The sequence below is a fragment of the Monodelphis domestica genome, chromosome 8, assembly GCF_027887165.1.
Source record: "Monodelphis domestica isolate mMonDom1 chromosome 8, mMonDom1.pri, whole genome shotgun sequence".
Lineage (NCBI taxonomy): Eukaryota > Metazoa > Chordata > Mammalia > Didelphimorphia > Didelphidae > Monodelphis > Monodelphis domestica.
The window spans coordinates 184213219-184233389 of NC_077234.1; the positions used below are offsets into that span (position 1 = coordinate 184213219).

The 20171-nt window shown below is 35.4% G+C and overlaps 1 protein-coding gene across 3 annotated transcripts in view; it reads right to left on the reverse strand.

The window, feature by feature from the left end:
- Nucleotides 1–20171, reverse strand: part of TUBGCP3 (tubulin gamma complex associated protein 3) — a 160238-nt gene that overhangs the window by 50677 nt on the left and 89390 nt on the right. For all 3 annotated transcript variants that reach the window (XM_056807509.1, XM_007501273.3, XM_056807510.1), the window contains one exon: nt 18934–19100. In XM_056807509.1, the coding sequence (XP_056663487.1) occupies nt 18934–19100 (167 nt within the window). The remainder of the gene's footprint in view (nt 1–18933; nt 19101–20171) is intronic.

The window sequence follows — 20171 nt, forward strand, 5'->3', positions numbered from 1 at the left end:
AGGCTTGTCATGCCCTCCTAGGGCAGCTCTCCAGCCTCTGATCCTCACCTGACACCCAGCTCTCACGGCCACACCCCAGGCAACGGCTTCGAAAGGCCGGCTAAACCTTGTGAGGGTAGCCATCGGGTCGTTGACCCCTGGTGAATCAGGGCTTTGCTCACCCAGCATGTGAAGACTGTTTCGGCCGAACAGACGGAAGAAACCAATAAGAAGGTTCAACGGCTGAGATGGCGACGCAGCAAAGCACTGAGGAGTGCTTAGGGCTTGTTGGAGCACAAAAGACAACACGGCCATCCAATGCAGCTGAGGAAGTCTCCAGGTGTAACGACTTTTCGTGCCACTGGACCCAGGCTTCCAATGCCGAGAGAGTGGGACTGTCTCTGTGCATTAACTTTTCCACTTAAATCTTCATGCACAAGTGTCTTTGTGCACAAAAACACACAAAGACAATCGTCATCCTCGGTTACCGAGAGACGACGATGACGACGACTACTACTACTACAGCAGAAGAGCAATAAGAGTTAAGCAATGAGGGTTAAGTGACTTGCCCAGGATCACACAGCTAGGAAGTGTCTGAGGCCAGATTTAAACCTAGGATCTCCAGTCTCTAAGGCTGGCTCTCAATCCACTGAGCCACCCAGCTGCCCTCAAGGGATGGCTTTAATAAGGATAAAAAAGAACTGGTTTCATCAATAGTAACATTTTGTTGACAAATTTTCAAATGACAGTATTGGTTTTACTAATAATGATAAGCAATTAAATAAGAGTCAGTAAATATTATTCTAAATATTTTCAAAGGTTTGACAGGCCAAAGCCCTAATCTCTCTTTATTCTGAGCATAACTTCATTTTTACCATTCATCCTGCTGCTTAATCTCCCTCCAATACATACAAGCTCCCTGAAGGAAGGGACTCTCACTTATGTATTTGTGTCACCAATCCTCAGCACCAGGCTTGACACACATTAAACACTTAATTTTTTTTCATACATTCACAATCTTTTCTATACCTGTGCCAAGGCCAAGTAGAAAGAAAGATAGTTAGTGGAATGGAACGCATTTTCAAAAACCATCCATGACAGAAAAGTTATATGGATTTAGGTTGTGCTAAAGTGGTCAATCTTGTGTCTGATCCTTTTATTAGCTAGTTAGTGAACAAAGAGATACATTTAAGATTCCTCTGATACAAGGCATTGATAATCTATGCCTTAAATGTTTTTATATAATGAAAAAAAGATGAAAAAAGCAAATCATTTAAAGCCCAAACCCCATACCTTTAGAGGTACTTAAAATGTTTGTTAAAACAATTATTAATACATATTTAATACCAAAAATTTAGACATCAGAAAGAAAAATTTTAAAGGAGATTTATTTAGATTACATTAATTCTTTAATTCTGAATATATGACTAACGTTCAGTTTGAAACACATAAGGGATTGCATGAAGCTATCATTGCTTTAGTAGATTATAATGTGCTCTATAAAAATAAAATATTCTTAGCCCAGCAAGAGTAATCTAAAAGGTTACTCAACCAACAAACTATATATGTGTCATTGTTCTGTAGCTTGCCACTCAGCATATTAGATTAATTGCATTTACAGTATTTATCTGCTATTCATTTAAACAGAAGAGCTAGGTTTTACAGACAACACACTAATTTACCCTGGTAATTGGAGTGCAGCCGGATTTTTATCAGTGTGAACAATGAGAAAATTTAATTTAAAAAAGAAAAAAACCTCAGACAATTCAGTCATCTTTAGAAGTTATGAAAGCATTGCTTCATCTAAGGGCAAAGTAACATGCAATTACTCTACCTAGAAAACATCTAGTAGCAAACACAAAGAGGCATAGGTACATTTTAGATTATAATTAATCCTGTGAAAAATATATAGTTATAGAGAAAAAAATCAAGGTCAGAATATAATTGCGATATGCTTTTATTTTATTGATGCATTTTCCACTCAAGGTTCTTTAATTTTCACCATTATGTCAAACACAGAAAGAACTGAGAAAAAAACATAATTGTACCATGATTTCTCATTAACTGTTGGACAAATGCCAAGGCCTCCTTACTAAAAACAGAAATAAAAAGGGTAATTTTCTTAGCAAGCAACTTAGTTTCTAAGAATCAGATCCATTAATACAGACCCTTAAAAGATCCCAACTTTAACTTGTCAATCAAGTAGATGACTAACGTGAAGAGATTTCTCCACAAGCCACACCTTGAGAAAATAAAATAGCCTTTAGATAAGAGGAATGGTCACCCCTTTTTTTGAATAATAAAAGACACTTTCTTTACAAGGAAAATATTAAAACTAATTTTTTAGCTGGAACAAAGTATGTTAAAATGAAAACCTAAATTTTGAATGAATTCAAAGGCAAATTCTGAAGCTGTCATTTCATTATTTCTATTTCACAGACCTTCGTTCTCAATAAAATTGATGAGAATCATATTATTTTTGTATAGAAGAACAGTGCAATGTGAAATCATTATTTCTAAACTAAATAAAGACAACACTGCTTTCCTTCCTTCTTTTTTCTCCTTTCTTCTTCTATCTCACCTCTCCCAACCCAAAATGCCTAACTACTCTGTAACTTTGCCAACAGGTATAACATCTAAGTGTTAAGTGAGTTACCTTACTTCGATCTCATGTATATTATCATTAGGACTAATAAACAGCTGTTACTTCCCAAGGCTTATTAGTTATTTTATCAACAAAGGTGTATTACCTTGTAAGCAATTAGATAAAGAATGGATAGAACGACTGCCAGGCCTGGAATCAGATCCAGTCACAAACCCTGGCGAAGTCTCTTAACCTCTGTTTGCCAGTTTCCTCAAGTGTAAAATGGAGATTAATGATAGCACCTACCTTCCAGGGTTGGTGTGTGGATTAAATGCAACAATAATTGTATCGAACTTAGCACAGTACCTGGAACACAGTGAATGCTACATATGTGTTAGCTATTACTACTAGGGGAATTTCTTCTTTATTGCTTTTTGTAGATACTTCAAGTCAAACTAAGAAAAAAAACTTGGCAGCATAATCTGAAAACTTCCCAAAATATGAAGGGAAAGAGTAAAAAAGCAATCAGCCCAAACAAGAAGGAATAAAAGAATAAATTTCTACTGTCCAAAATATTATGTTGCCAGGAGAAATAGTTACTTCAACTAAAGAAAATATCATTGCACATGTGGATAGCCACCTGCTCCTTGACACCATACAAAAGTAAACCAAATAATAAAACAAATGAGCATAACACAAGAATTGTCAAGGAAAAAAATCCTCATTTTTATGTAAAATACATAGGGCATCATTCACAATCTTCTTTTAATGGGATGTTACCAAAGAAAAACCCACAATAGGCTCAAAATAATAGTAATACTCTTTATTAATAATCATAAGTCTTTGAGTTAAGGAAAATATGAAAACTGATTAAACAAAGATCAAATTGGCTACATGTAAAATCACAACTCATTAGAAGTCTACAATGGCTACTGTTTATAGACCTATAATGCCATTTGACTTTGTAGGAAACAAAGGTCCAAATTTTATCTTATCTCCTGCCCTAGGTAGTAACAACAACTCATATTTTTATAGCATTCATAAAGAATTTTGTGGGATAAGTAACACAAGTATTATTATTATTATGATTTTACAGATAGATAAATTGAGACTCTAAGAAGTTAAGTGACTAGCCCAAAGTCAAATGACTGCACTGTTGTTCACTCTTCTTTTCAAAGAGAACCAGTAGCATCAAAGAATGATGTCTTCACTTGTGTGTGGATTGGATTTGAGGCAGTTTCATCAAATTGTCAGCCCCACTTTCCCTTCCAGAGTTATCCAAATCCAGAGGCAAAACAAAAATTAGGATGACTAGTGTAGCAGTCTCAAACCAAGTATTTTGTTCCGCAAATTGCTGAGTAATAAAAGTATTATGTTATAGAAGGAACAAGTGCTTGGTTTCATTGGGAAACATGGTCTTGAGTGGGAGACTGACATAATCCTATTTGTGTCTCTATCTTATGTAAGGTATTTTCCAGGGCTCTCTTAGAGGAAATTAGATATATTATTACAACTCCAACAATTACAATCCCAAGGAAGAGGAGTGCAAGGATCACATATAGCCATAAAGTCTCTGAGAAGAGCCATCCTATAGAAACACCTATTAGTAATTCCATGAACTTTGTTATGGAACTCACAAGCCAATTCTTAAATAAATCATGTATGGGCTTCATCCACATTTTTTTTTAGTCAATTACACTAAGTCCCTGGTAACTTTTTCCTCTTGTCAGTAGGTGGCTCTCCTTACTGCCTACTGCCAAAGGTCTATTCTGTTGAAAATTCTCCTTTCTTTTCTCTTAGGTCAGGCTTTTTAAAAGTATGGGAGGGGTCAGAAGTAAAAGAGGTGGCAAGATAATGCCCTGTACCTGAAGGTAGAAGCTTTTCAAAAAAAAGTCTTTTGGGAGAGATTACAAATGGAAAGACTCTAAACAAGGGTGGAGCTAGGACTCCTTTTCAATAGTGTGTATGGGAGAGGTCTCTAGGGATCTTTCTTTAGCCCTCAGGCTAAAACTGCTAGGACCATGTGCTATTCTCCTTGAGCAAAGCCCACTTAAATTTTTAAAACTAGAGATGCCAGGAAACAGGAGGAAAATGGGCTTTAAGTTGGCTCACTAGGTGTACTCAGCTGTTTTTGTTGCGAGAAATTGAAGCAAGGGTTCTGTTTTCCAGAGTTTTCTCGTGCTAATCAACAAGGCTCAGCTAATTATATTTAGCTGTCTATCTAGCTATCAGAGTCACACAGCTGGGAAGTATCTGAGGTCAAATTTGAACCTAGGACCTTCTTTCTCTAGGCCTGGCTCTCAATCCACTGAGCCACCCAGCTGACCCTTTAGATTAAAAGGAAAAAAAAAAGATTCCAATTTAACTTAAGGAGGAAAAAAGAAGAGAGAAAAAGTGTTTTATAATCACCTGTTGTAGCAGCTGTGTTTTAAGCCTAGCTGTTAAAACGGACTGACTGAGTGAGGAGAAAGTAGAGTGAAAGGCAAATAAAATTCAGGAAATTTATTGAGGAGATTTGTTAAACTTTCGTGGTCAGCCAAAACTGTAACAGTTAAAATTAGTTTCTCGGCTAAGAGTATTATATTTTTATAAGGTTTGTTAAAGATTAAGAATTAAAGAAAACACAAAAATAAGAAATCACATGCCTAGGAGGGCCAAAAGGCCCATTCAATTTCACTTACATCATGAGATGCGTTTGCTTGGAAGCGGAAGTAGGAAGAGAGCTCAGGAGGCTTTTACAGCCAGTTAAATAGAAATTTTGATCTCGCCCAGGTGAGGATCTCAGTGAGATTAGAGGGCATCCTGGGAACTAGAGCAAGGACTTCTGGGGAATTGAAGTCCGGGGTTCAAATCTGCATTTTTACATTAGCAATGGCCTGAAATAGAGTGGATGACTTTGGCATCCTTGATGTGTAACCAATTTCTGTTCCAAGTGCTTCACAAAGACTTCAGTCACCTTTACGACCACTGAAACAAACTGTTCTCATCTACCCATTCCGCTGGAGGTCTTTCCATGCTTAAGAGTGTGTGTGCACTTCCCTAACTCACCAACAAGTATGAAATCTGTTAGTTACCCTCAACCTGATTTAGCCCAGTTGTTGAAACAATTAAACAGCTTGGACAGTTTTGCTAGGTTGTGGCTGCAACACATGATACAGCTTCTTCAAACCAAAGGTGAGAAATGGATGAAAGATGAACACCAAAGGTGGATGAGCAGCCCTGTTTCAAGGAGGACTAGCACCTCTGGGGTGAGTTGAATTAATAATAAGTACTGGAGAGTGTGTGTGAAGCTTACTATTACTGGAATTTTAAGATTTGCCAAGGGTTTTATGTACATTATTTTAACTGACCCTCACGACAAATCTATTATGTAAATGGTAGACATATTATTGCCCCCTTTTTATAGATGAGGAATATCAAGCTGAAAAAAATTAAGGGTAATGCTGCTAGGATTTGAGTTAGGGTTCAAATCTAGATCTACTAACTCCAATATCAACACCCTGTCCACTGTTTTATACATGCTGCTTCTCAAAAGATACAAAGAGATACTGTGAGATATATCAAGATATATAGTCCAAACTACCAAATATATATAAATTTTAAATAGTGGTGTTAAATAAAGGTACAAACTATCCATCTTGTGGAATGGATATGTGTTGCTTGTCATTAAACTGCAAATATATGCTATTAGAACAAAGGATATTTAAATAAATGAAGAAGGTCATACCAAGATACAAGGAGTATCCATAGTTTCCTAAGCCTAACAAGAGAGACCCAACACTACAGTTATCATCTCTTCACAAATCCCAATAAATATAATGTTAAACATAATTTAAATATGCTATTATTTTAAATAAGATTTCATTTTCTTTATACTATGTTTATAGAATGGAATGAAACAAAAATGTTCCTAAGATAATCATTCCATATTTAATGATAATGATATTTAGTGATAAGTTTTCACTAAAAAGACTAGCAAATTTGGGAGTATTTTCATTGTTTTCATCCTGTATAGAAACACAAAGTCCAAAGTATTAAAGAGGAAAAAAAAAGAAAGATCTCAATAACATATAAATTTGATTATCTACCATTAGACCTGACTGACGATAGATAACAGTTCTATTTTTTGTTGTTGTTGTTGTTAATTTGGTCAATTGCAAATATTATTCCTTGGTTACAAAGATGATATTCTATTCCTCCCTCCCCTCCCCCACCATTCCCGTTGCCAACAAACAATTCCACTTGTGTCCTTGATCAGAACCTATTTCCATGCTGTTGATGTTTGCACTAAGATGTTCCTTTAATGTCTACATTCCCAATCATATCCCCCTCGACCCATGTAATCAAGCAGTTGTTTTTCTTCTATGTTTTTACTCCCACAGTTTTTCCTCTGAATGTGGATAGTGTTCTTTTTCATAGATCCCTCCGAGTTGTTCAGGATCACTGCATTGCCACTAATGGAGAAGTTTACCTTACATTCGATTGTATCACAGTGTATCAGTCTCTGTATACAACGTTCTCCTAGTTCTGCTCCTTCCACTCAGCATCATTTCCTGCAGATTGTTCCAGTTCCCATGGAATTCATACACTTGATTATTCCTTTGAGCACGATAGTATTTTATCACCAACATATACCACAATTTGTTCAGCTATACCCCAATTGAAGGGCATCCATCATTTTCCATTTTTTTTGCCACCACAAAGAGCGCAGCTATGAATATTCTTGTACATGTATTTTTCCTTATTATCTCTTTGGGGTACAAAACCAGCAGTGCTATGGCTGGATCAGAGGGAAGACGGTCTTTTAGCGCCCTTTAGGCATAGTTCCAAATCGTCTTCCAGAAAGGTTGGAGCAATTCACAACTCCACCAGCAATGCATTAATGGCCCAACTTTGCCACATCCCTTCCAGAATTCATTACTACTTTCCTCCGCTGTCATGTTAGTCAATATGCAAGGTTAAAGGTGATACCACAGAGTTGTTTTCATCTGTACTTTTTCATGTGCTTATTAATAGCTTTGATTTCTTTAACTGAAAATTGCCTATTCATGTCCCTTGCCCAGTTATCAATTGGAGAGTGGCTTGATTTTTTGTACAATTGATTTAGATCTTTGTAAATTTGAGTAATTAGACCTTTGTCAAAGGTTTTTGTTATGAAGAATGTTGCCCAATTTGTTACTTCCCTTCTAATTTTGGATGAATTGGTTTTCTTTGTACAAAACTTTTTAATTTGATGTAAACAAAATTATTTATTTTACATTTTGTGACTTATTTCTACATCTTCCTTTGTTTTAAAACCTTTCTTTCCCAAAGGTCTGACATATATACCATTTGGTGTTCACATAATTTACTTATAGTTTCCTTCTTTATGTGCAAGTCTTTCACCCATTCTGAGTTCATCTTGGTTTATGGTGTGAAGTGTTCACCCGAACCTAATATTTCCCACAGTTTCCAATATTCCCAGCAGTTTTTATGAAATAGTGGATTTTGGTCCCAAAAGCTGGGATCATTGGGCTTGTCATAGACCATCTTGCTGAAGTCTCTTACGCCAAGTCTATTCCACTGATTTTACTTTCTGTCTCTTAGACAGTACCATATTGTTTTAATGACCAATGCTTTATATTATAGTTTGAGATCTGGGACTGCAAGACCACCTTCCTTTACACTTTTTTTCATGATTTCCCTGGATATCGTTGATCTTTTGTTCTTCCAAATAAACTTTGTTAGGGTTTTTGCTAATTCAGTAAAAAAGTTTTTTAGTAGTTCGACGGGTATGGTACTAAATAAGTAAATAAGTTTGGGTAGGATGGTCATTTTTATTATATTAGCTCTTCCTGCCCATGAGCAGTTAATGTTTTTCCAATTGTTTTGATATAGTTCCTGTGTTTGTCTCAGCAGATAGATTCCTAAGTATTTTATATTGTCTAGAGTGTTTTTGAATGGAATTTCTCTTTCTAGTTCCTGCTGCTGAGATGTTGGAGATATATAGAAATGCTGATGACTTATGTAGCTTTATTTTTTAGCCTGCAACTTTCCTAAAGTTGTTGATTATTTCCATTAGCTTTTTATTTGATTCATTAGGATTCTTTAAGAATACCATCATATCATCTGCAAAGAGTGATAGCTTGGTCTCTTCATTGCCAGTTTTAATACCTTCAATTTCTTTTTCTTCTCTAATTGCTACTGCTAGTGTTTCTAGTACTGTTAACTAACAGCTGTGATGATGGGCATCATTGTTTCAATCCTGATCTTACTAGAAATGCATCTATTTTATCCCCATTGCAGATGATGGTGGCTGATGGTTTTAGATAAATACTTTAAATTATTTTTAGGAAAGACCCTTCTATTCCTATACTTTCTAGTGTTTTCAATAAGAATGACTTTTATTTTGTCAAAGGCTTTTTCTGCATCTCTTGAGATAATCATGGTGATTTTTGTTGGTTTGCTTGTTGATATGGTCAATTATCTGGAAGGTTTTCCTAATATTGAACCATCCTTGCATTCCTGGTATAAATCCCACCTGATCATAGTGAATAACAACCCTCCTGATCACTTGCTAGAGTCTTTTAGCTAGTATACTATTCAAGATTTTTGCATCTATGTTCATTAAGGAGATTGGTCTATAGTTTTCTTTCTCCATCTTTGACCGACCTGGCTTTGGAATCAGTACCATATTAGTGTCATAAATGGAATTTGGTAGAACTCCCTCTTTGCTTATTATGCAAATAGTTTGTATAGTATTGGGATTAGCTGTTCTTTGAATGTTTGATAGAATTCAATTGTGAATCCATCGGGCCCTGGGGATTTTTTCTTAAGGAGTTCTTTGATGGCTTACTCGATTTATTTTTCTGATATGAGATAATTTAAGAAATCTATTTCTTCTTCTGTTAATCTAGGCAATTTATATTTTTGTAAATATTCATCCATATCACCTATATTAGCATATTTATTGCCATATAATTGGGCAAAATAGTTTTTAATGATTGCCTTAATTTCCTCTTCATTGGAGGTGAGCTCTCCCTTTTCATCTATGATACTGTTAATTTGGTTTTCTTCTTTCCTTTTTTTTAATTAGATTGACCAGTACTTTGTCTATTTTATTTGGTTTTTTTTCCAAAATACCAGCTTCTAGTCTTATTAGTTTAATAGTTCTTTCATTTTCGATTTTATTAATTTCTCCCTTAATTTTTAGGGTCTCTAATTTAGTTTTATTCTGAGGATTTTTAATGTGTTCGCTTTTGACCTCTGCCATAATTTATTAATATATGAACTCAAGGATATAAATTTCCCCCCAAGAACTGCCTTGGCTGCATCCCATAGATTTTAAAAGGATATCTCATCATTGTCATTTTCTTTAATGAAATTATTCATTGTTTCTATGATTCATTCTCTAACTAACTGATTTTGGAGAATCATGTTATATAATTTCCAATTAATTTTTGATTTGGCTCTCCATGTATCCATACTGATCATTATCTTTATTGCGTTATGATCTGAAAAGGTTGCAGTAATTATTTCTGCTTTTCTGCATTTGTTTGCCATGCTTTTATGACCTCATACATGGTCAATCTTTGTGAATGTACCATGTGCTGCTGAAAAGAAGGTGTATTCCTTTTTGTTCCTATTTATTTTTTTCCATGTATCTATTAACACTAATTCTTCTACGATTTCTTTCACATATTTTACCTCTTTCTTATTTATTTTTTTATTTGATTTATCTAAATTTCATAGTGGTAGGTTCAGTTCTCCCACTCTTATAGTTTACTATCTATTTATGCCTTCAATTCCACTAGTTTCCCCTTTAGAAATTTGGCTTCTATACCATTTGGTGCATACACATTGATAACTGATATTTCTTCATTGCCTATACTCCCTTTTATCAGGATGTATTTCCTTCCCTATCCCTTTTAATCAGATCTATTTTTACTTTGGCTTTGTCAGATATCATGATTGCGACTCCTGCCTTGTTTCTATCAATTGAGGCCCAATAGGTTTTGCTCCAACCTTTAATTCTAACCTTGTGAGTATCTACCCGCCTCAGGTGTGTTTCTTGTAGACAGCATATGGTAGGATTTTGGATTCTAATCCACTCTTCTATTTGTTTTCATTTTATGGGTTAGTTGATCCCAATTATGTTCAAAGTTATGATTGTCACTTATGTATTCTCCAGCATTTTGATATCCTCTCCTAGTTCTTTCCTTTCTTCTCCTGCTATATCATTTTAAACCAGTGGTTTACTTTTAATCAATCCCCCTAATCCCCTCCCTTAATATGCTTCCCTTTCTAGCCCTTCCCTTTTTGTTCTCTTCTTTTTTTTTAGGGTCTGTTGAATTCGCTCCCCCTTCTCTTTCCCTCCCTTTTTGTACTCCCTTTCTCCCAACCCCCTTAATTTTCCCTTCTCACTTACCCTGTAGGATAAGACAGAATTCAAGACCCCAATGGATCTAGATGCTCTTCCCTCTCAGAATTGATTTCACTGAGATTAAGGTTTAAGTAGTACCTATTAGCACCCTCTCCTTCTTTTAAGAGTATTCTTCCCCTCCCCTTCCCATGTGTATCTTTGTATGATAAAGATCACATTATTTATTTTATTTCTTCAAGTATCTCTTGGTGCCATCTTTGATTCCCGCCTCTCTTTTTTTTTTTGCATATCATCTTATAGTCCTTAATGCCCAAATCACTTCCTATGAATGATTCTTCTAATTACTATAATAATGAATATAATTTTTCAGAGTTACAAATAACATTTTCCCATATATTAATATATATAATTTGATCTAATTGTAGCCCTTAAAGAAGAGAGTTTGAATATAAAAACATTTTTCCCCTTTTCCCTCTTTCTTATTTACCTTTTCATTTTTCTCTTAATCTTTGTGTTTAGATATCAAACTTTCCACTTAGTTCTGGTCTTTTCTTTACGAACACTTAGAAAGCTTCTATTTTGTTGAATGCCCATACTTTCCCCTGGAAGTATATACTCAGTTTTGATGGATAGGTGATCATTGTTGGAAGACCCAGTTCTCTTGCCTTTCTGAATATCATGTTCCAAGCCTTGGGGTCCTTTAGTGTTGAAGCTGCCAGGTCTTGTGTGATCCTGATTGATGCTCCTTGGTATCTGAATTGCCCCTTTTTGGTTTCTTGTAGAATTTTCTCCTTAGTTTGAAAGCTCTGGAATTTAGCAATTACATTCCTGGGAGTTGTCTTTTGAGGATTTGTTGAAGAGGGTGTTCTATGAACTCTTTCAATGTTTATTTTGTCCCCTTGTTCAAGAACATCAGAGCAGTTTTCTTGGATGATTTCTTGTAGTATGATGTCAAGAGTTCTGTTTATTTCTGGCTTTTCAGGTAGACCAATGATTCTCAAATTGTCTCTCCTTGCTCTGTTTTCCTGATCTGTCATTTTCTCAATGAGATATTTTATGTTTTCTTCTATTTTGTCAGTCTTCTGACTTTGTTTATTAATTCATAATGTTTTGCAAGATCATTGTCTTCCAGTTGCCCAATTCTGGTCTTTAAAGACTGGTTTCCCTTTTTAGTTTGGTCTATCCTGCTTTTTGTGGCTTCCAGCTGTTTCTCCAATTGGGAGTTCTTGTCTTTTAAACTGTTATTTTTCTCTTTGAACTATTTCCCACTTTTCTTGCCAGAAGGCTTCCATCTTTTTGATAAGATCCAATTTAGATTCTTCAAAAGCTTGTGGAAAATTTCCAATTTTTTTGGAAGGTTTTTGGTTTATTTAAATTTCCTCCTCTATTTCCTCTGTAGCCTGGGTTTTTCCTCCGTAAAAAATTTCCAGGGTAAACCCCCTCTTTTTGTTTATTTTTGGTGAAGGGAGATTGTAACTCCAGGGCACAATTTACCATCACCATGGAGGTTTTTCCTTCTCTTTTTAATTAGAAATCTGAGTGAGATGGGCAGGCTCTCTGTGTATGGAGTTAAGTAGCAAGGAGTTTGCCTGAGGCAAGCTCTCAAATCTCCACAGCTTCTGCTATTTGCTGCCCTTCTCTGTGTTATCTTCCTATGAGTGTCCACAGTCTGTGCTCTTCAGCCTGCTTGGGATTCAGGTGTAGCTGCTCTCAGGGGTAGGTCTTTGCTGGTCTTAGTCAGCTGTCAAGGACCTAGAGGTGCCCCTTACTCACTCTAGAGGTGTCTCTTTCTCCCTTGCTGATTCTAGTGTACACTGGCTCTGATTCTGGCTCTATAGCTGGGGTGGGGGAGGGTAGGTCAGCTCATGTCTTGATGGGAACTTTTTCACCCCCTTATAGTGTGGAAATGCCCAAATCCCATGTACCTTCAACGCTTCCCCCTACTGTAGAATTCCTTTGTTCTTATGAATTTGGTTTTTTTGGTCTTTTGAGGTAGTCTAAATCAGTGGGTGCCGAGGAGAGGAAGAATCTTGCATCTAGACTGCCGCCATATTTACCCAGAAGTCCCAGTCTCAACAGTTCCATTTTTTTTAATTAAATTGATACAAAATTCAAGTTATGTTCCTTTTGAAAAAGAAAACTAGAATTCAGAAACTACATCCAAAAACACTAGCTACTTTGGTGTAGCTAACAAGAAAAAAACCAGAAACAGTGAAGACGTATATAGTATTTTATTACTGTTAGCTATAACTATAATATCAGAATAACATTTATATGTATATGACTATTTCTAATGACTACATATTCACATACATATAAATATTTCCATGTATCCAAATAAGTCAATGGCAATGAAGGTATCATAAATAAGAAGTGTTTCATTTGTGGTCCACTAGGTCATGCTATATATCAATGTACAAAAATATGATATTAATAGCCTAAAGTTAAATATTTAATTTTATTTTCTTTCAACAGCTCTCACATTCCAAGAAGTTTATGAATGATCCAGGGTAAAACTGAAACTACTTAATATGGTTATAATTGTTTAAGTTATAATATTCAAGTTAAATAATCAACAACTTGGTTTTCAAAATATTGACCATAATTTACCTCATTCTCTAAATAAAGAACAGGTGACCTTCAATATACTAAAAGTAGCAAAGACAGGTCATGCAGTGGATAAGGTGGGAGGCCTGAAATCAGAAAAGCTCATCTTCTTGAGTTCAAATCTGGACTCAAATGACTTACTAGCTATATGACACTGTACAAGTCACTTAACTCTGTTTGCCACAGAATAAAGTGAGCTGGAGAAGGAAGTGGCAAACCACTCCAGTATCTTTGCCAAGAAAATCCCAAATGGTATCACAAAAAGAGTTGGACATAACTAAAAAACAACTGAACAAGAAGTAAAGATAATTCTAACAAAGGAAATGCTTTATCAAATCCTACTACCATAAGTTATAACAGCTAAGAGCTAGAAGAATTTAAGTTTACAAATCTGATGAAGTTTTGTTGAGTCAGATTTTTCTAGCTCAAATCCCATTCTTCCACTAAGATGTTTATTAATGAACAAATAAAAGTTCACTTCATACTTAGCTGTAAAAATGAGAAGCATTCCTCACTACACAAAGCATTTATATTTTTTCTATCATTACATTATCTGGAATCTTGATCCTATAAAAATAAAAAAATAATAATGGCAAGCTAAACAAAATAGAGATAGAAAAACTTCCAATATAGGTTCGAAACTGTTTAAAACTTTTTGGATACTTTTGTTACAGGCAATCAAAAGTATCCTCAGTGATGAAGTGAAGCTCAAATATAAATTTCCCTTCAGGGCCAGGTGCAAGGACACTAAAGAGACTTATTATAAACATAAAGTATTTCTTGAAATATATAAGGTTAAATAAAGGATTTCTAATTCTAAGGGATTCTAAACCTACCCAAATAAACTCCCAGGTTCCACAAGGAACTGAGGCTACACTAATCCTTCCTGATCTGACTAACCCAAATTTATACTATCTAAATAAAAACTACTGCTATTATCCTAATTAAATCTTACCTTCACCTTCAAATTATAATTATAAGTTAAGTCTTAGACTCAGAGTGCAAACCAAAGTCCAGGTTTTTCTTTGGTGTTTTCAGATATAAACCAATCTATAAAAACAGCAATATTCAATACTGCTTCCCAAGTTGGGAAAGGAAAACATTGAGCTCCTTCAGATCTTTCCCTCAGACAGAGAAAGCGGCAAAGATGTTACCTCCTCCAGTCCTGAGAGAGAGTCTCTGATAGTGTGTCTCTGCCAACTGCCAGAGACCAACTCCCAACTGCCAAAGAGTAATTAACATAGAGAAATGGTTTAAACTGTCAACGGGTTAAATTAACATGCTTTTTCAGCTCTGCTTCAAACTCCAGTTCTTTTCTCAAGCAGCCACTTTACTTCTTATTCCTAAACTAATAAAACAATACTTATTTTCTAATATCATCCTTACACTCCCTAGTTATGAACTATTAAACAGTAGAATTCATTAAAAATTTATGCTATCCAATTTTTAATACTTCACTGGGGATTTTAAAAAAAGTCAATGCCCTCAAAGAGCTTACATTCTACTGGAGAGCAGTCATGGAAGCTAAAAGAGAAATTATGTAGGAGGTATGAAGATTAAATTTAATTCTCCCTTGATTATAACAATGAAAATACTTAACTCTCCCCTGATTGTGAAGATTAAATTGTAACCCCTCACTATTTTTAGATTTAATGCCCAAATGTGTAAACATCCTACTCATAAAAGTTTAATATGAAGGTCTGCCCATTTTAGATTTAATCACTAAAGGTACAAACACCCCATTCACACATGAGTGGTGGAAGTCTGTGACCCACGTGTGCGATAGTAGGTGATGAATCAGAATCGACTGACTGCCTTCTGAGCAGTCCTAGAACAGAATGTCAACTGTGATTGGTAGACAAAGAATTAGAGGAAGAAACAGGAATTGAAGCAAAGGAAGCATCTTGAAAAGGAGCTGATACTTCCTGAGAGAGATAAGTCTTTCATTTTTTGGAAGTGGAAACGGAGGACAAGTCTTCATTCCTTGATCTGCTGACTGGATGTGAGACCTTGTTTTCCTGGTGAGGCTGATAAAGAATCTGCTGACTGGAATGACACTTGGTGAGTGAAAGGTTGACTCTTAACTGCTGGTTTTTCTCTGAAGAGACCAGCCTCAGGAAAGACCTACTCTTGAGAGACACTTCCCAGGTCCTCAGATTTGCCGAGGCCTGCTGAAACTAATTTTCCCTGCCTGGAGGGGCTGAAAATAAATTACTTAGTGCTCAGGCTAGATATCTTGCCTTATCCTCTTTCTGATTTCTTACTTCATTCTTTCTACATTTTATAAATAAATTGTAAATAAAATCTCTTTGGAATTAACTAAATTCCTGGCAACCACACTATTAAATAATCAAGCCCAACCCTTTAAAAATTAACCCCATTTCCCCCTTACAGAGGAGAAGCTGACCTAAACTGTCAGAAGTTATAGAAACAGGAACATAAACACAACTATTAAATAGAAAGGAATTTAAGGAAAGAGGGAAAATGCTAACAACAACCCAACAAGATGGATCAGGAAAAGATTCAGAGAGAAAGTAATACCTAACTTTAGAGTGTCACATAAAGACTGAGATTCTGAGAGAGTGAAATGAAGGGGAGTATTATGAAGGCATTGGGAATGGTTTATATTAATGCTGGGGGAACGAGATAGAACGTCAAGTTTGGGAAACAGCTATTTCAGTGATGTTGGAATGAAAAGGAATAACATTAAGTAAGTATGAAATGATAATGTACATATGTAGAATACTATACAGCTAATAAACTAACATAAGATAGGAAAGAATTAACATATTAACCCAACATAACATATTAACAGACAGGGAAAGAATAGTTTAGGGAGGAAAAGGAAATTCTGTACACAGAGAGTTAGCATTAGGGAAAGATTAAACCACATCTTAGAGGAAAAAGAGAAATAAGCATATACATAGAAATTTTGAGTGTTAACATTTCAAATAATCATTAGAGATATAAAGAATAGGAAAGTTTACTTTTACTTAATTGTTGCATAATACATTGTTATTACTTAGGGATAAACTTTGTTTTGGATTGTTAAAAATTGTTACCCCCACCAAATCAAAATTGCTACATTGAACAAAAACATTATAATTATATACCAAACCTAAAAAAAAATTTTCCTGTAACCCAGATCTTACCATAAGATAGGTTTCAGAATAGGACATAGACAGTTTAGGTAAAGATTTGTTATTTTGGGTGGGAGATATTAAGTGGGAATGGCAAACAAATAAAAATAGACAGATTATCATAGGAATAGAATTAAGGTAAGAAATTTGCATGGGATCAAGATGGCATCACGTGTTGACAAGACAAAAACGGGGAGATGTGAGAGAGGAAAATCCAGAGACTTTTGAAATGGAAAAAGTCTGGAGAGACTGCAAAAATTCCATCAGCATTAGGGGGGATGGGCTGAGAAGGTTTGGAACCTTGGGAAAAAGAACAACCCAGAAGGAATCAGTTGGTCTGCTTTCTCTCTCTGTTTTGAGACTGACAAAGAGAAGGTCCACTTTTGACTGGATCCCAATCCAAGAAATCTTTCCTTCCCTGAACCTCCCAAACCAACGAGTAGACAGAGACTTGGAGTCCACAAGAAGACTTATCACAATCTCCCTTTTCACCTTGATTTGAGACACCTGCTATGTAGTGCTAAAAGCCAGGGTTCATCACTCTGAACTCCTCAAAGGCTCAGGCCATCAAACCAGGGTTGCCTAACTTTGGAGTGAAGAGTTTAGCTAGCTAGGGATCCCCTTTTCCCTCTTCACTCCTGACCCCAATCTATCTGCCAATTCAACTTTATCCTTCATCCCTGTTGTTTAGAATTAACTTGTTACCAAACTTTAACTGACTCAAGACTGAGTGAAGGGCAGTTACAGCTGAGAGGGGAGAGAAGTGACCTCTCTCCCTAGAAGAAAGAAGTTTACTACTTAGAAAAACACTTCCAGTGGGTAGTGAACAGGCAGGCTTAGTGAGGAGCCATAGCTAGAGGGAGACTGAAAGAGGGAAAGAACGGACTTACCCTCTATTTCTTAGGCCAAAACCAACATCAGCTCCTCCTCCCTTTGTTCTTGCCTTCTCCCCACACACAAAAAAAAACAACTCCTTTATTACAGTATGAAATGATAGAGTAGAGTCAGAAAAAGAAGGCCTTAAAAGGTTAGACTAAGGAGGTTCTGAGGATAATAATAATCAGACATACTACCTACAGAAGATGATTTTTTTTAAGCAATGTGACAGATGGTATAGAGACACTGGAAACAGACAAACCAATTAGAAAAATGAGAGGTGATGAAGGACTTTGAAATAGGATAATAGTAATATGAGAGGAGAAAATAGTAGAGATAAAATAAATGTTGTACAGAGAGCCTTGGAAAATGTTAGCTACAGTAGATGAAGGAGAAGAAAGTGTTAAGGATGGTATCAAGGATATAAATTGCAACACCTAAAGGATGAGACTATTTTCTACAGAAAAAGGAAAATGTGAAGGAAAGGTAGGTTTAAGGAAAATAATGAGTTTCATTTAAGTCATATTGAGTTCATGCTTACAGCACAGCATAAAGTCAGTAATACAGAGCTAAAGTTGATCAGAGAAATCAGGGATAAATATATGGATGTGGGAATCATCTGGATAAAGAAGATAATAACCTATGGAGTAAATAAATCACAAAAGGAGAGAATATAGGCCCAAGAGCTTCTAAATAAATACTAGAATTCAAATTTCCTAATGTCATTTCAATTATTTCTTTTAGTAAGCCCAGTTTGCTACCCGAATATTTTTATTTACTCTTAAAAATACAATATTTAGTGATAAATCAAAGGAAAGGATCCTGGTGTTCTTAATTCTTAATGCCATGTTCCTGCCAAAACTCTGTTACAATAACTACATTTCTGAAATGAGTCCACAATCATTCTCATGATATGGTATATGAAGCATCAAAATGATGTTTTTAGGAATCAAAAAATTAAGATCAAGAATTTTAAGTAACATGCTACTCGCACAACTTCAAATGTGTATCTCTGATCAAACTTTCTCAAATCAGATACACCTAACAAGGAATTTCACTGACAAACATTGATTTTCACTGATTTCTTCAGAAACATCTAAACTGATAACCTCTATTACTTCTTAAATTTCTGCTCAGATTTTATTTATCAAATACTTGCCTCTTGTGCACTGATTTCTACATTTATAAAAACTGAGAATATATGAATTCTAATAACCTAAAAGATATGTAAAGATGAGAAAATAAAACAAGAAAGCATTTTGGAAAAATTATAAAACTACAAAAATGTAAAGCGATAGTAAGAGGAATGAAATGTTAAAATTATCAATAATGATATTTATTACCTAGATATCATATATACTTAAAAATATTGCATTATCACTTACTTCATGGTATGTATCTTCCAGCTCTCCATCGTATATCCAACGGTAAAGAAAATTCAAAACGGGATGTGACACCAAGCTGAGAATGTGCTGTACTAGGGATCTCATATATGGATCTCCTGTTTTAGTATAAGCATGGACAGCAGATGCTAGTTCACCACCTTTCCTTCCTGTGGAAAAAAAATACTAATTTTTAGAAATTATGAGTGATCAATTTTAACATTAAAGTAGTAGCAATCAGAGAGATAGGATTTAAATACATAATTTCTTGCTCCAGGACTAATTATTTTTTCCCCTTAAGTTAGGTCTTAGGTAATGCTAGACCAAGAAGGCATTCCAGGAAGAGGTTAAAGACTTGAGGTGAGCATGGTGTCACCTATCTGTGGTCTCAGTTACCAGAGAGACTAATAAAGTCTGAAAGATTTCTTGAGCTCAAGAATTCCAAGATGGTGAGCTATTCTAATTAGTTGGCCACTTTAAGGTCAGCACTAACAAATGAGCTGCCAGGATCAGAGGGCAAGCAAATTTGCCTGAAGAGGAGGCAAAATGATCCAGGTCAGAAACAGACCAGGTCAAAGAAGTTCCTGGATCAATAAGAATGAGATACTGGGGGGCAGCTGGGTGGCTCAGTGGATTGAGAGCCAGGCCTAGAGATGGGAGGTCCTAGGTTCAAATCTGGCCTCAGACACTTCCTAGCTGTGTGACCCTGGGCAAGTCACTTGACCCCCATTGCTTAGCCCTTACCACTCTTCTGCCTTGGAGCCAATACACAGTATTGACTCAAAGATGGAAGGTAAGGGTTTAAAATTAAAAAAAAAAAAAGAATGAGATACTACCTGTGATTATTCACTTCACTGTCAACATAGACAAGATGGGAAAAGGGGAAAAAGGAGGGAGGATGGAAAAGAGGAAGGGAAGGGTGAAGGAAGAATAGGAGAGTGGGATGGAGGAAGAACAGTAATGAAGGAAGCTATTATAAGCATTTAAAGAGTATCTTACATTTATAGAGTATTTAAGAGTTTTCAAAGTACTTTAACCCATCTCATTTAAAAATAGAATTAAATTTTCAACATACAGTAGAATTTTCAGAGAATAAAATGTTCTGATATAGGTTTTCTTAATTTAACATTTAAATTTATACAAATTAATTTGATTATCAATTCATTTGATTTAGGCATAATTTTAATATTTTTATAATTTAGGTTTAATTTAGACATTGGTATGAAACCATCACAATCAAA